Consider the following 18,075-nt stretch of genomic DNA (forward strand, 5'->3'; position numbering starts at 1 on the left):
GAGTGTTCCATTTCCATACTGACTGTAGGGGGTCTCTCTCCATGGAGTGTTCCATTTCCATACTGAGTGTAGGGGGTCACTCTCCATGGAGTGTTCCATTTCCATACTGACTGTAGGGGGTCACTCTCCATGGAGTGTTCCATTTCCATACTGACTGTAGGGGGTCACTCTCCATGGAGTGTTCCATTTCCATACTGACTGTAGGGGGTCACTCTCCATGGAGTGTTCCATTTCCATACTGACTGTAGGGGGTCACTCTCCATGGAGTGTTCCATTTCCATACTGAGTGTAAGGGGGTCTCACTCCATGGAGTGTTCCATTTCCATACTGACTGTAGGGGTCACTCTCCATGGAGTGTGCCATTTCCATACTGACTGTAGGGGTCACTCTCCATGGAGTGTTAGTGTTGTGTTGCACACATTTTACAGCAGTTGTTCTACCAATACCAAGGCCAACCTATCTTTTTAGTGCCTACAACAGTTGTCGGTTGGTTCTCATCAAGATGGCCCCGTCTCTCTCTCTCCCTCCAGGACTTTGAGGAGTACCCGGAACACAGGACTCATTTCTTCTACCTGCTGCAGGCGGTCAACTCCCATTGTTTCCCAGCATTCCTGGCCATCCCTCCGGCCCAGTTCAAACTGGTGCTGGACTCCATCATCTGGGCCTTCAAACACACCATGAGGAACGTGGCCGACACAGGTGAGGCTTGAACACACACACACACACACAAGTGCTTTCCTTTACGAATGACAGCACATGAATGAAATCATCCACATGTATTGATCACATCTTTTACAAATCTTTTTTTTAAAGCAGTATCCAAATCCATAGGATGTAGTGATTTATAGTAGCCATATCTAGTAAAAACCAAAGTTCCAAATGCTGGGCCTAATACAGTATACAAGAGGTCATACAATCAGTTTTGTAGTGATTCTTATGTTGATGTAAATGATATGTGCTGGTCTGTGGTGTGTAATGAGAAGCAACCAGACGCTGCACTTAACACGTGTCATGTAATTGCTTATTCCAGTTACTTAATAAGCAACGCGCCCATTTAGAAAATGACTGTAAAAACGGTTAAATCCCCCCGGACTGATGAATACAAAACATGATTGTCTGGTTGAGAGGGAGGAGGCAAAAAGAATGACAAATGAGTCTGGATGCACATCCGATTTGGCAAAAGTACTGCAAATTGAGAAATAATGTGACTAAACTGAATGAAAAGAATAAGAAACTATACTATGAAACAAAGATAAATTATATAAAGAATGATAGTAAAAAAAAGCTTTGGAGCACCTGAAATTACATTTGGGGCACAAAGGTAAACTCAGCTCCATCATTCGTTGAATCAGATGGCTCATTAATCACAAAACACACTGATATTGCCAACTACTTTCATTATTTTTTTTCATTGGCAAGATTAGCAAACTTAGGCATGACATGCCAGCAACAAATGCTGACTTTACACATCCAAAACACATTTACACTGACCAAATTATGCAAGACAAGCATTGTCATTTTTAATTCCGTAAAGTGAGTGTGGAAGAGGTGAACAAATGATTGTTGTCTATCAACATAATAGCGGACGATATTGGCACTCCTCTATTTTCCATATCTTCAATCTCAGCCAACAAGGAAGTGTGTGCCTTCATTCTGATACCCAAGAATAGTAAAGCCCCCTTTACTGGCTCAAATAGACAACCAATCAGCATGTTACCAACCCTTAGTAAACTTTTGGAAAAAAGTGTGTTTGACCAGACATAATGCTATTTTACAGTGAACAAATTGACAACGTGACTTTCAGCGCTCTTATAAGGAAGGGCATTCAACATGCACGACACTTACATAAATGACTGACGATTGGCTGAGACAAATTGACGATAAAAAGGTTGTGGAAGCTGTTTTGTTAGATATCAGTGCATCTTTTGACATTATCGATCATAGTCTGCTGCTGGAAAAATGTATGTGTTATGGCTTTACATCCCCTGCTATAATGTGGATAAATAGTTACCTGTCTAACAGAACACAGAAGGTGTTCTTTAATGGAAATCTCTCCAACATAATCCAGGTAGAATCAGGAATTCCCCAGGGCAGCTGTCTAGGCCCCTTTCTTTTTTTTCAATCCTTACTAATGACCTTTGAGTAAAGCCAGTGTGTCAACATATGTGGATGGCTCAACACTGTACACGTCAGCTACTACAGCGGGTGAAATCACTGCAACACTTAACAAAGAGCTGCAGTCAGTTTCAGAATGGGTGGCAAGGAATAAGTTAGTAAATATTGTAATGAAATTGAGCAAGTTGAGGTGACTAAACTGCTTGGAGTAACCCAGGACTGTCATAGTCAAAACTGTTGATACAACAGTAGCTAAGATGGGGAGAAGTCTGTCCATAAAAAAGCACTGCTCTGCCTTCTTAACAACACTATCAACAAGGCAGGTCCTACAGGCCCTAGTTTAGTCGCATCTGGACTACTATCCAGTCGTGTGTGTGGTCAGGTGCCACAAAGACGGACAGGAAAATTACAATTGTCTCAGAACAGGGCAGCACGGCCGTCTCAGAACAGGGCAGCACGGCTGTCTCAGAACAGGGCAGCACGGCTGTCTCAGAACAAGGCAGCACGGCTGTCTCAGAACAGGGCAGCACGGCTGTCTCAGAACAGGGCAGCACGGCTGTCTCAGAACAGGGCAGCACGGCTGTCTCAGAACAGGGCAGCACGGCTGTCTCAGAACAGGGCAGCACGGCTGTCTCAGAACAGGGCAGCACGGCTGGCCCTTAAATGTACACGGAGAGCTAACATTAATAATATGCATGTTAATCTCTCCTGGCTCAAAGTAGAGAAGAGAGATTGACTTCATCACTGCTTGTTTTTGTAAGAAGTGTTGACAAGCTGAATGCACCGAGCTGTCTGTTTAAACTAGAGGTCGACCGATTAATCGGAAACGGACGATTAATTAGGGCCGATTTCAAGTTTTCATAGCGATCGGTAATCGGCATTTTTGGACTCCGATTATGGCTGATTACATTGCACTCCACGAGGAGACTGCGTAGCAGGCTGACTACCTGTTATGTGAGTGCAGCAAGGAGCCAAGGTAAGGTGCTAGCTAGCATTAAACTTATCTTATAAAAAACAATCAATCTTAACATAATCACTAGTTAACTACACATGGTTGATGATATTACTAGTTTATCTAGCTTGTCCTGCGTTGCATATAATCGATGCGGTGCCTGTTAATATATCATTGAATCACAGCCTACTTTGCCAAACGGGTGATTTAACAAGCACATTCGTGAAAAAAAGCACTGTTGTTGCACCAATGTGTACCTAACCATTAACATCAACGCCTTTCTTAAAATCAATACACACGTATATATTTTTAAACCAGCATATTTAGTTAATATTGCCTGCTGACATGAATGTCTTTTAACTAGGGAAATTGTGTCACTTCTCTTGTGTTCTGTGCAAGCAGAGTCTGGGTATATGCAGCAGTTTGGGCCGACTGGCTCGTTGTGAACTGTGTGAAGACCATTTCTTCCTAACAAAGACAGTAATTAATTTGCCAGAATTGTACATAATTTTGACATTGAAGGTAGTGCAATGTAACAGCAATATTTAGACTTAGGGATGCCACCCGTTAGATAATTCACTGAAAGAATAAACGTTTTGTTTTCGAAATGATAGTTTACGGATTTGACCATATTAATGACCTAAGGCTCGTCTTTCTGTGTGTTTATTATATTATAATTAAGTCTATGATTTGATTGAGCAGTCTGACTGAGTGGTGGTAAGCAGCAGCAGGCTCGAAAGCATTCATTCAGACAGCACTTTCCTGCATTTACTAAAGTACCTATTAGAACATCCAATAGTCAAAGGTATATGAAATACAAACGGTATAGAGTCCTAGAAATAGTCATGTTCTGAGCAAGGATCTTAAACGTTAGCTTTTTTTACATGGCACATATTGTACTTTTACTTTCTTCTCCAACACTTTGTTTTTACATTATTTAAACTAAATTGAACATGTTTCATTATTTATTTGAGACTAAATTAATTTTATTTATGTATTTATATTAAGTTAAAATAAGTGTTCATTCAGTATTGTTGTAATTGTCATTATTACAAATATATATATAAAAATCGGCCGATTTAATCGGTATTGGCCTTTTTTGGTCCTCCAATAATCGGTATCGGCGTTGAAAAAAATCATAATCGTCGACCTCTAGTTTAAACTACTAGCACACAGCTCGGACACCCAACATACCCCACAAGACATGCCACCAGAGGTCTCTTCACAGTCCTCAAGTCCTGAACAGACTATGGGAGGCGCACAGAACTACATGGAGCCATGACTACATGGAGCCATGACTACATGGAACTCTATTCCACAGTACTACATGGAACTCTATTCCACAGTACTACATGGAACTCTATTCCACAGTACTACATGGAACTCTATTCCACATCAAGTAACTGATTCTAGCAGTTAAAACAGATACAAATACACCTTATGGAACAGCGGGGACTTTGAAGAGAACACACACTAACACACACTCGCTAACACACACATGCTAACACACACACACTACACACATGTACATATTGACTTTCTATTGTAAATGCACTATATATACAAGAGTATATGGACACCCCTTCAAATTGGTGGATTTGGCTATTTCAGCCAAACCTGTTGCTTACAGGTGTATAAAATCTTGCACACAACCATGCAATCTCCATAGACAAACATTGGCAGTAGAATATCCTTACTGAAGAGCTCAGTGACTTTAAACGTTGCACTGTCATAGGATGCCACCTTTCCAACAAGTCAGTTTGTAAGATTTCTGCCCTGCTAGAGCTGCCCCGGTTATCTTTAAGTGCTGTTATTGTGAAGTGGAAACGTTTAGGAGCAACAACGGCTCAGCCGCAAAGTGGTAGGCCACACAACACTCACTGCCAAGTTCCAAATTCCCCCTGGAAGCAACATCAGCACAATAACTTTTCGGGAGCTTCATGAAATGTGTTTCCATGGCGTAGCAGCGGCGCAATGCTAAGTGTCGGCTGTAAAGCCGCCATTGGACTCTGGAGCAGTGGAAGCACGTTCTCTGGAGTGATGAATCATGGTTCACCATTTGGCAGTCCGATGGACGAATCTGGGTTTGGCAAATGCCAGAGAACTCTACCTACCCCAATGCATAGTGCCAACTGTAAAGTTTGGTGGAGGAGGAATAATGGTCTGGGGCTGTTTTTCATGGTCTGGACTCCTTAGTTCCAGAGAAGGGAAATCTTAATGCTACAGCATACAATGACATTCTAGACGATTCTGTGCTTCCATCTTTGTGGCAACAGTTTGGGGAAGGCCCTTTCATGTTTCAGCATGACAATGCCCCTGTGCACAAAGTGAGGTCCATACAGAAGTGGTTTGTCGAGATCAGTGTGGAAAGACTTGACTGGCCTGCACAGAGCCCTGACTTCAACACCATCAAACACCTTTGGGATGAATTGGAATGCTGACTGCGAGCCAGGCCTAATCGCCCAACATCAGTGCCCGACCTCATTCATGTAACGAAGAACTGTCGTTTCTCTTTGCTTATTTTGGGGGTGGCAGGTAGCCTAGTGGTTAGAGAGTTGGGCCAGTATCCGAAAGGTTGATGGATTGAATCCCCGAGCTGACAGGGTAACAATCTTGTCGTTCTGCCCCTGAACAGGCAGTTAACCCACTGCTCCTAGGCTGTCATTGTAAATAATAATTTGTTCTTAACTGACTTGCCTAGTTAAATATAGGTAAAATCAAATTTGAGCTATTCTTGCCATAATATGGACTTGGTCTATTACCAAATAGGGCTATATTCTGTATACCGCCCTACCTTGTCACAACACAACTGATTGGCTCAAACATTAAGAGGGAAAGAAATTCCACAAATTAACTTTTAACAAGGCACACCTGTTCATTTAAATGCATTCCAGGTGACTACCTCATGAAGCTGGTTGAGAGAATGCCAAGTGTGAAAATCTGTCAAAGACAAAAGGTGTCTACTATAAAGAATCTAAAATCTATATTTTTATTTGTTTAACATTTTTTTGGTTACTACACGATTCCATAAGTGTATTTCATAGTTTTATATGTCTTCACTATTATTTTACAATGTAGAAAATAGTAAAAATAAAGAAAAACCTTTGAATGAGTCGGATACATTGGACAGTTTTTAATGTTTTTGCTTTGTTATTATGGGGTATTGTGATGTCATTATGGGGTATTGTGATGTCATTATGGGGTATTGTGATGCCATTATGGGGTATTGTGTGTTGATTGAGGAAAATACATTTTTTTTTCGAATGCACTGTATATGATACATATTGTGTATGTTCCTGTGGCAGGCCTTCAGATCCTGTGTGTATATATATATATATATATATATATATATATATATATATATATATATATATATATATATGATATATATTGTGTATGTTCCTGTGGCAGGTCTTCAGATCCTCTACACTCTACTGCAGAACGTGACCCAGGAAGAGGCTGCAGCACAGAGCTTCTACCAGACATACTTCTGTGACATCCTCCAACACATCTTCTCTGTGGTCACTGACACATCACACACTGCTGGTGAGTACAGTACACACACAGATGCAACGCACACACACACTGACGATGAGCGAGCACACACACACACACACACACACTGCTGGTGAGTACAGTACACACACGGATGTAACGCACACACACACTGACGATGAGCGAGCACACACACACACTGCTGGTGAGTACACTACACACACGGATGCAACGCACACACACACTGACGATGAGCGAGCACACACACACACACACACACTCTGCTGGTGAGTACAGTACACACACGGATACAACGCACACACTGACGATGAGCACGCACGCACGCTCACGCACACAGACACACTCTATGCCTGTGAGTACTGAATACAAACACACACCCCAGCTAGCACATTTGGTTCCTTGGAAGTTGTGGGACCTGTGTGTTTTGGTTCTGAGGACGAAACCGTACGTTTCCTGACTGGTAAACAAAACATTTTTTTTTGTTTTTTTACTTTCTGAGAACGGAAGTGAACATTTTTTCCTGTTCTGGTAAAGGACATTTTTAGTTTGCTGGGAGGTTCTGAGATCGTTTTACTCTGGTTCCTTGAAAGTTTTCCTAGAAGGTTTTATTAATTCTCTAAGAACGGAAATTATTATTTTGAGGTTGAAAAAAAAAAAACTTCCTTAAAACTTCCACTGAATGTTTCAATGAGACTTGTAAAAACACTGCTTGGTTATTTTAGGTTATTTTGGGTTATTTTAGCTTCTTTTTTTTTACTCCACGCACTGATAGAATACATGGAAATTAATTTCCTTAGGCATTAATCATGAGAACACATAGTGATGGGGGGGAAATGTACACAGTTACATATTGGGATATTATCTTTGATGATGTTTTGGTTTGATAATATTATGTTAGTGCTAGTTGGCTGTACTTTGACCAAAACTCCAGTATTTTTCCTTCATAGCTTGTTCTCCATCTTTTTCAGAAGGGGGACAATTTGTTTTCGGCACTTTTATATCCAACTCATTGTCTCATGGTTCTCTCTTGTCCCTCATATGGCAAGAAATATGTTTGGAACATCAAGTTGCAATAAAATCACAGTATCAAATAGATATAATATCAGCACATAAGTATTGTGATATTGTGAGGTCTCTGGCAATTCTCAGCCCTACAAGCACATTTCTGTTTTATTGTGATACGGCATCAGTGGGATTCAAGCCTATAATCTTCTATTCTCTATCCATTGAATTAGTCCACAGCACCGGCAGGATGCAGCTAGCATGCCATGTTTCTAACTCATACAAAGCTGTTCCTTTTAGTCTATTCAAACAGACCCCATTTCAAAGGAAACCAAGACTCATTAAGATCAGCTGTGGCCAATCAGTGGGCGTGGCTAACACCTGAACACACTTAACAAGATGGAGGATAGACGGTTTTGTTGATGCTGAGAACATAATGTATATGTTTTTAAATAACATTCTTAGAACGTCACTGAAGTTTACAGAATGTTTTCTTCACATTCTGAGAATGTATGTTTTTTCCAATTACATTCTTAGAATGTTCTCTGAACGTTACTAATGTTTTCTTCACGTTCTGAGAATGTATGTTTTTTCCAATTACATTCTTAGAATGTTCTCTGAACGTTACTAATGTTTTCTTCACGTTCTGAGAATGTATGTTTTTTACAATTACATTCTTAGGACGTTCTCTGAACGTTACTAATGTTTTCTTGTGTTTTTTTAATGGAACAAATTGAGAACATGATTTTAAATAGAACCACGAGGAAACCTGTAGGAAATGTTATGCTGAATTACTGAAATTCCCACAGAATAACTTTGTTTCTTAATGTTCTCTGGACTATTTGAGAACATTCCCAATGTCAAACCAGTTGGAGAACTTTCCTAGAACATTACCGAACTTTTAGGAAGCGTTTTGTTAAAGTAATACACAAAGCAAATAGCGTTTTTTTTTTTTTTTTTTGTCAAGTTAAATGTGCTGAGAATGTTCCAAGGACAAACAACTATCCTGCACCATTCCCAGGAAGTTGTGGGAAGGTTGTATGCTAAATAATCATAGAACAACCACGCCCTCACTAAGCTCTAAGAAACCTATGGTTCTCAGAACGTTATGTGCTTGCTGGGACACACACACACAAACTTCCGGTAAGAACACACGAGACGTGTTGTTCTGTTTTACCATTTGTATAAATCCATATCACCTAACTGTGCATGTCTGGTTGTGTGTGTCTCTCTGCCTCTCCCCCAGGCCTGACGATGCATGCCTCCATCCTGACCTACATGTTTAACCTGGTGGAGGAAGGGAAGATCAACACCCAGCTCAACCCCTCCAACCCCGGCAACAACCAGGTCTTCATACAGGAGTACGTGGCCAACCTGCTCAAAACTGCTTTCCCACATCTACAGGAGTAAGTACCTTTATGAAGTAAATAAAATGCATCATTATTTACATTCCATTATTACAGAGAATCAGGAAAATGATGCTACCCTCTGCCTGCCTATTGGCTACTTATCTTATTCAAGCCTGTCTCAAAATACAACACTGCCTCTTTAAGACAAAAAAAAAGCTCTTTACTTGACTTGCTTTTCAGAGATGTCTAGAAATGTACATGTTTTGTGCTCTTTTAGGAAACAATCACCCCCCTATTGTTGACTAATTATGATCTATAACTGGGCTAATAAGTCACTAACAATCACTCTCCTATTGTTGACTACTAATGATCTATAACTGGGCTAATAACTCACTAACTAGTAATCACCCCCCTATTGTTGACTACTAATGATCTATAACTGGGCTAATAACTCACTAACTAGTAATCACCCCCCTATTGTTGACTACTAATGATCTATAACTGGGCTAATAACTCACTAACTAGTAATCACCCCCCTATTGTTGACTAATTATGATCTATAACTGGGCTAATAAGTCACTAACAATCACTCCCCTATTGTTGACTACTAATGATCTATAACTGGGCTAATAACTCACTAACTAGTAATCACCCCCCTATTGTTGACTAATTATGATCTATAACTGGACTAATAACTCACTAACAATCACTCCCCTATTGCTGACTACTAATGATCTATAACTGGGCTAGTAACTCACTAACTAGTAATCACTCCCCTATTGCTGACTACTAATGATCTATAACTGGGCTAGTAACTCACTAACTAGTAATCACTCCCCTATTGCTGACTACTAATGATCTATAACTGGGCTAGTAACTCACTAACTAGTAATCACTCCCCTATTGCTGACTACTAATGATCTATAACTGGGCTAGTAACTCACTAACTAGTAATCACTCCCCTATTGCTGACTACTAATGATCTATAACTGGGCTAGTAACTCACTAACTAGCAAAGGAAATTAACAAAATGTGCACAAGTGGCAACATGCTGCTCTCGCTTTGATCTGAAAACAAGTGCATCTACTCATGACGGCTCATGCTGTAAACACAGTCCAGTTCAAAGTGAATGGCACAAATCCATATATGGACAAAAGCTGAAGAACGTAGGCACATCCAGGTACTTCTAGCAGGTGCTGGAGTTGTAGATGAACTCATGGAAAACAGAAAGGATAATGCTGCACAGATCCATATATGGCAATGGTCTATTTGCATATAGGCCTACTGCAGCTATGATTGGTTATGGTACACCGGTCTGTGTAGAGTACGGGCCTGAGTCGTGCCTGTTAATGCAATAGAATCCTACTCCGATGCGTTCTGCCTTCAAGAAAATATCTTGCATAATTAGTTTTGCATACTAAGTCTTGCATAGTTAGTTTAGTTTCGGTATGTTGAATTGAATGTGGTTAATATTGCGTTGATTCAATCACAATTCCCACAGTAAAGGGAAACGTTGATAGTTTTAACTAAAGGGGAAAACTCTATAAAGTTGAGTGAAGTTTAATCTCACGCATCTCTGCACGGGCTGATATTTCTTCTGTGCGGCAGTCTCCCAGGGGAGCTGCGTGCGCGCACACACACGCACCTTAGAGGGAACATTGCTTACTGCTATTAGCCCATAAAACACATTGAATAACAGATTCACTACATAGAACAGATAGTCCTTACTGCTACTAGCCAATAGAAACACATTGAATAACAGATTCACTACATAGAACAGATAGTCCTTACTGCTATTAGCCTATAGAAACACATTGAATAACAGATAGTCCTTACTGCTATTAGCCAATAGAAACACATTGAATAACAGATTCACTACATAGAACAGATAGTCCTTACTGCTATTAGCCAATAGAAACACATTGAATAACAGATTCACTACATAGAACACGTACGACCACAACACTGTTCTCCTGTTTATCTATGTCTTCTACGTTGTCTTGTCCCTCAGTGCCCAGGTCAAGGTGTTCGTAACAGGACTGTTCAGTCTAAACCAGGACATTGCAGCCTTCAAGGAACACCTGAGGGACTTCCTGGTACAGATTAAGGTGAGCCTTTTCCTCCACCTCCAACCTCCAACCGTCTGTCTGTGTGGTAATGTCTCTCTCTCTCCTCCTGTAGGAGAGGACACCACAGACCTGTTTCTGTCTGTCTGTCTGTGTGATAATGTCTCTCTCTCTCCTGTAGGAGAGGCCACCACAGACCTGTTGCTGTCTGTCTGTGTGATAATGTCTCTCTCTCTCCTGTAGGAGAGGCCACCACAGACCTGTTGCTGTCTGTCTGTGTGATAATGTCTCTCTCTCTCCTGTAGGAGAGGCCACCACAGACCTGTTGCTGTCTGTCTGTCTGTGTGATAATGTCTCTCTCTCCTCCTGTAGGAGAGGCCACCACAGACCTGTTGCTGTCTGTCTGTCTGTGTGATAATGTCTCTCTCTCCTCCTGTAGGAGAGGCCACCACAGACCTGTTGCTGTCTGTCTGTCTGTGTGATAATGTCTCTCTCTCTCCTCCTGTAGGAGTTTTCAGGGGAGGACACCACAGACCTGTTGCTGTCTGTCTGTATGTGTGGTAATGTCTCTCTCTCTCCTCCTGTAGGAGTTTGCAGGGGAGGACACCACAGACCTGTTGCTGTCTGTCTGTATGTGTGGTAATGTCTCTCTCTCTCCTCCTGTAGGAGTTTGCAGGGGAGGACACCACAGACCTGTTGCTGTCTGTATGTGTGGTAATGTCTCTCTCTCTCCTCCTGTAGGAGTTTGCAGGGGAGGACACCACAGACCTGTTCCTAGAGGAGCGGGAGGCGTCGCTGCGTCAGGCGCAGGAGGAGAAACACAAGCTGCAGATGTCAGTTCCCGGTATCCTCAACCCACACGAAATACCCGAGGAGATGTGTGATTGAGACATCCAGCCACTGCGCCACATGAACCAAACTGCTGTTACTGTACATACAGGCATACCAACAAACACACAAAACTAACCCGAACAGAAGGAACGAAGAGAGGTGGGAGGCCCCAGGTCACGTTGCTGAGGAACGGAGAGAGCAGACACGCCCGTCCTCATCCATCAGCTGTTCTGTCCACCAAAAACCATGTCAATATGTAAATGACGACGTACAGCGTCACCCCGTGGCCCGTTACACATGGAAACTTCTGTGTCATATGTTTCCACTGTTTAATTTGGTCAGGGGTCATCACCCCCCCTAGCTGCATGACATGAAGCAGACGTATGGGAAGATTTCTGAACTTCACTTGTTTCCTCCCCTCCACATGTTATCTCTCTCTCACACACACACACACACACACATATATATATGAGACAGGAGAGTTTTTGTGCAACAATGCATATGTGTAAAACAGTTCTCAGCAAAGAGGCTTCTAGAACTATGATGTGACAGACTGGAAGGAATGAAGTGGTGTTCTAGAAGTGTGTGTGTGTGTGTGTGTGTGTGTGCACCCTGCGTCTGATTCCCAACCCAATGCATTGTGGTTAGAATGTGAAGCTAGCGGACTATGAAGGAAGGAAGTCAGAGATGCTGCTGCTTTGTGTGTCAGGTGGTCAGGCTAGCGGCCGTGCTCATTGGTTGAACCTCCGCCCAACTGAAAGAAACCTACTGTGTTTGGTCGCCTGGCTGTGACGGGAGGCGGGAACTAGGAAGACAGGAAGGAGCATCATCGGAGCAACACAGATTATGTGCATATCATCCCAATTCTATAGCACATGAATTACCATGGGAACATCATTATTATTTTTTGTGGGTGTGTTGAGTGCGTGTGCTGTCGCCTAGACGACATGGGCGTTTAGTTTTCCTCTGTGAGGATCGTTGCTCCCTGGAGAGCTCTTCATTCAAATGGACCTTTAACAGAAAGAAGAAGAAGCGGTTTATTCACGTTTTATTTATGGGTTCAAAATGGCTGCTTCTTTATATAACAAACTCCCGTTTAACTTCTGTCAGTCGGCTGTTGAGATTCTGAATTGGAACTAATGGACATTGTTTACCATGCTAGTAGTGCCTCAGCAACACTACCTAGAAGACGAGCAAAAATAAAACAACTCGGTTTACATTTCATTTTGTATTTTTGCATTGTTTATTTGGATCTTTATAACATGTCTTCTATCCAAAATAAAACAAAAGGCTTTTTAATTCCAGAGGGAAATAATTAGTTGCCAATAGTTTGATTAAGCAACAAAAAGTATAATTCCTAATCCAAACTCAATCTGTAAAATGGCAAATAGTTCCCCTTCTCTACTCGTTACGGTTGTTGTGAAACTTTTTGACCTGATTAAAGTTGAGGATTTTATAACCGATGCCTCTGGCCTCTATTTATTTTTTCATTACTTTTCTTTCTGGTGGCATTAAGTGTAACTTTTATATTTATTTCAATATTCATGTTCTCTAAAGTAGCGGTCACCAACCCTGGTCTGTCTGCAGTAACTTCTCTCTCCTGAGAGAGAGCCAAGCACTAAAACACATGACCCTGATCAACTAATAATCAATACCTGAATTGTTGAATAAAAAGTGTTTCAGTGCTGGGCTGTAACAAAAACCTACAAACCCTTTAGCTCCTTCAGAGCAAGAGTGAACTGAGGGATGGTGGTAACTGCTCTGATAGAGAACTGAGGGATGGTGGTAACTGCTCTGATAGAGAACTGAGGGATGGTGGTAACTGCTCTGATAGAGAACTGAGGGATGGTGGTAACTGCTCTGATAGAGAACTGAGGGATGGTGGTAACTGCTCTGAGAGTTAACTGAGGGATGGAGGTAACTGCTCTGAGAGTTAACTGAGGGATGGAGGTAACTGCTCTGAGGGATGGTGGTACCTGCTCTGATAGAGAACTGAGGGATGGTGGTAACTGCTCTGATAGAGAACTGAGGGATGGTGGTAACTGCTCTGATAGAGAACTGAGGGATGGAGGTAACTGCTCTGAGGGATGGTGGTACCTGCTCTGATAGAGAACTGAGGGATGGTGGTAACTGCTCTGATAGAGAACTGAGGGATGGTGGTAACTGCTCTGATAGAGAACTGAGGGATGGTGGTACCTGCTCTGATAGAGAACTGAGGGATGGTGGTACCTGCTCTGATGGATGGTGGTACCTGCTCTGATAGAGAACTGAGGGATGGTGGTACCTGCTCTGAGGGATGGTGGTAACTGCTCTGATAGAGAACTGAGGGATGGTGGTAACTGCTCTGAGAGATGGTAACTGCGGGATGGTGGTAACTGCTCTGAGAGAGAACTGAGGGATGGTGGTAACTGCTCTGAGAGAGAACTGAGGGATGATGGTAACTGCTCTGAGGGATGGTGGTACCTGCTCTGATAGAGAACTGAGGGATGGAGGTAACTGCTCTGATAGAGAACTGAGGGATGGTGGTAACTGCTCTGATAGAGAACTGAGGGATGGTGGTAACTGCTCTCAGAGAACTGAGGGATGGTGGTAACTGCTCTGATAGAGAACTGAGGGATGGAGGTAACTGCTCTGATAGAGAACTGAGGGATGGTGGTAACTGCTCTGAGGGATGGTGGTAACTGCTCTGATAGAGAACTGAGGGATGGTGGTAACTGCTCTGATAGAGAACTGAGGGATGGTGGTAACTGCTCTGATAGAGAACTGAGGGATGGTGGTAACTGCTCTGATAGAGAACTGAGGAATGATGGTAACTGCTCTGATAGAGAACTGAGGGATGGTGGTACCTGCTCTGAGGGATGGTGGTACCTGCTCTGATAGAGAACTGAGGGATGATGGTAACTGCTCTGATAGAGAACTGAGGGATGGTGGTAACTGCTCTGATAGAGAACTGAGGGATGGTGGTACCTGCTCTGATAGAGAACTGAGAGATGGTGGTAACTGCTCTGAGAGTTAACTGAGGGATGGTGGTAACTGCTCTGAGAGATGGTAACTGCGGGATGGTGGTAACTGCTCTGAGAGATGTTTGTAACTGCTCTGATAGAGAACTGAGGGATGGTGGTAATAGCTCTGATAGAGAATTGAGGGATGGTGGTAAATGCTCTGAGAGTTAAATGAGGGATGGTGGTAACTGCTCTGAGAGATGGTAACTGCGGGATGGTGGTAACTGCTCTGAGAGATGTTTGTAACTGCTCTGATAGAGAACTGAGGGATGGTGGTACCTGCTCTGAGAGAGAACTGAGGGATGGTGGTAACTGCTCTGAGAGAGAACTGAGGGATGGTGGTAACTGCTCTGAGAGAGAACTGAGGGATGGTGGTAACTGCTCTGAGAGAGAACTGAGGGATGGTGGTAACTACTCTGAGAGATGTTTGTAACTGCTCTGATAGAGAACTGAGGGATGGTGGTAACTGCTCTGATAGAGAACTGAGGGATGGTGGTACCTGCTCTGATAGAGAACTGAGGGATGGTGGTAACTGCTCTGATAGAGAACTGAGGGATGGTGGTAACTGCTCTGATAGAGAACTGAGGGATGGTGGTAACTGCTCTGATAGAGAACTGAGGGATGGTGGTAACTGCTCTGATAGAGAACTGAGGGATGGTGGTACCTGCTCTGATAGAGAACTGAGGGATGGTGGTAACTGCTCTGAGGGATGGTGGTACCTGCTCTGATAGAGAACTGAGGGATGGTGGTAACTGCTCTGATAGAGAACTGAGGGATGGTGGTAACTGCTCTGAGAGATGGTGGTAACTGCTCTGATAGAGAACTGAGGGATGGTGGTAACTGCTCTGATAGAGAACTGAGGGATGGTGGTAACTGCTCTGATAGAGAACTGAGGGATGGTGGTACCTGCTCTGATGGAGAACTGAGGGATGGTGGTACCTGCTCTGATAGAGAACTGAGGGATGGTGGTAACTGCTCTGAGGGATGGTGGTACCTGCTCTGATAGAGAACTGAGGGATGGTGGTAACTGCTCTGATAGAGAACTGAGGGATGGTGGTAACTGCTCTGATAGAGAACTGAGGGATGGTGGTAACTGCTCTGATAGAGAACTGAGGGATGGTGGTACCTGCTCTGATAGAGAACTGAGGGATGGTGGTAACTGCTCTGAGGGATGGTGGTACCTGCTCTGATAGAGAACTGAGGGATGGTGGTAACTGCTCTGATAGAGAACTGAGGGATGGTGGTACCTGCTCTGATAGAGAACTGAGGGATGGTGGTAACTGCTCTGAGGGATGGTGGTACCTGCTCTGATAGAGAACTGAGGGATGGTGGTAACTGCTCTGATAGAGAACTGAGGGATGGTGGTAACTGCTCTGAGAGATGGTGGTAACTGCTCTGATAGAGAACTGAGGGATGGTGGTAACTGCTCTGATAGAGAACTGAGGGATGGTGGTAACTGCTCTGATAGAGAACTGAGGGATGGTGGTAACTGCTCTGATAGAGAACTGAGGGATGGTGGTACCTGCTCTGATAGAGAACTGAGGGATGGTGGTAACTGCTCTGAGGGATGGTGGTACCTGCTCTGATAGAGAACTGAGGGATGGTGGTAACTGCTCTGAGAGATGGTGGTAACTGCTCTGATAGAGAACTGAGGGATGGTGGTAACTGCTCTGATAGAGAACTGAGGGATGGTGGTAACTGCTCTGATAGAGAACTGAGGGATGGTGGTAACTGCTCTGATAGAGAACTGAGGGATGGTGGTAACTGCTCTGATAGAGAACTGAGGGATGGTGGTAACTGCTCTGATAGAGAACTGAGGGATGGTGGTAACTGCTCTGATAGAGAACTGAGGGATGGTGGTAACTGCTCTGATAGAGAACTGAGGGATGGTGGTAACTGCTCTGATAGAGAACTGAGGGATGGTGGTAACTGCTCTGATAGAGAACTGAGGGATGGTGGTAACTGCTCTGATAGAGAACTGAGGGAGGGATGGTGGTAACTGCTCTGATAGAGAACTGAGAGATGGTGGTAACTGCTCTGATAGAGAACTGAGGGATGGTGGTAACTGCTCTGATAGAGAACTGAGAGATGGTGGTAACTGCTCTGAGAGAGAACTGAGGGATGGTGGTAACTGCTCTGATATACGACTGTTCTAGGAACCATCACTGGCTACAGGCCCCGTCTCCTGTTCTCTATACTGACAGGCTGGCAGAATCTTGCCCACTTCCCCTCTCTCTGGCTGAGGTGAACACACCAACTGATTTCTAGTGAAACATGAGGCTGATGATGTGTCACTGCGTCACTCTGCCCTCAGCTCTCTCACAACACACACTAGATATTCCTGTGGCGTGTCAATTTCCATTTTAACGTCTTTGGCCAAGGTTGGGCTGCAGTAAAACGACCCCCCCCACTAATCACTGATAACCTAGTGGTATTCCACTAAAGGTTACGCTGACTGTCTCACACTGAAACAAAATACTCTGTTTATGGAGGGAGGTCCAGTCCTCTATATCATGGATGCCTGTGACAAGCTCCAGCTATACACAGAACAGTTTAGATAGAGAATCTCCATTAGAAGTACTGCTGACCTCATCTCCATTAGAAGTACTACAGCCCCATTCTGCTGACCTCATTTCCATTAGAAGTACCACAGCCCCATTCTGCCGACCTCATCTCCATTAGAAGTACCACAGCCCCATTCTGCTGACCTCATCTCCATTAGAAGTACCACAGCCCCATTCTGCTGACCTCATCTCCATTAGAAGTACCACAGCCCCATTCTGCTGACCTCATCTCCATTAGAAGTACCACAGCCCCATTCTGCCAACCTCATCTCCATTAGAAGTACTACAGCCCCATGCTGCTGACCTCATCTCCATTAGAAGTACCACAGCCCCATTCTGCTGACCTCATCTCCATTAGAAGTACCACAGCCCCATTCTGCTGACCTCATCTCCATTAGAAGTACCACAGCCCCATTCTGCTGACCTCATCTCCATTAGAAGTACCACAGCCCCATTCTGCTGACCTCATCTCCATTAGAAGTACCACAGCCCCATTCTGCCGACCTCATCTCCATTAGAAGTACCACAGCCCCATGCTGCTGACCTCATCTCCATTAGAAGTACTACAGCCCCATGCTGCTGACAGGGTTCAGCCATGTTTGTTTAGTGATGAAGTCAGCCATGCAACTTTTTTGGTAATAATTCATGAACGCAGAGCTTGTACTGAAATGATCATTA

The 18,075-nt window shown here is 43.4% G+C and overlaps 1 protein-coding gene across 3 annotated transcripts in view; it reads left to right on the plus strand.

Moving 5' to 3' along the window:
* LOC110517253 (exportin-1) overlaps window positions 1–13,290 on the plus strand; it is a 69,108-nt gene extending 55,818 nt beyond the window's left edge. For 2 of the 3 annotated variants that reach the window (XM_036988069.1, XM_036988080.1), the window contains exons 21-25: window positions 531–699; window positions 6,479–6,613; window positions 8,832–8,991; window positions 10,946–11,042; window positions 11,742–11,888. In XM_036988069.1, coding sequence (XP_036843964.1) covers window positions 531–699; window positions 6,479–6,613; window positions 8,832–8,991; window positions 10,946–11,042; window positions 11,742–11,888 — 708 coding nt within the window. Of the gene's footprint in view, window positions 1–530; window positions 700–6,478; window positions 6,614–8,831; window positions 8,992–10,945; window positions 11,043–11,741 lie in introns of all 3 variants that reach the window. The other variant, XM_036988066.1, reaches the window with a different exon arrangement.
* Window positions 13,291–18,075: the final 4,785 nt, after the last annotated feature.

This window comes from Oncorhynchus mykiss, chromosome 1 (genome assembly GCF_013265735.2).
Source record: "Oncorhynchus mykiss isolate Arlee chromosome 1, USDA_OmykA_1.1, whole genome shotgun sequence".
Taxonomy (NCBI): Eukaryota; Metazoa; Chordata; class Actinopteri; order Salmoniformes; family Salmonidae; genus Oncorhynchus; species Oncorhynchus mykiss.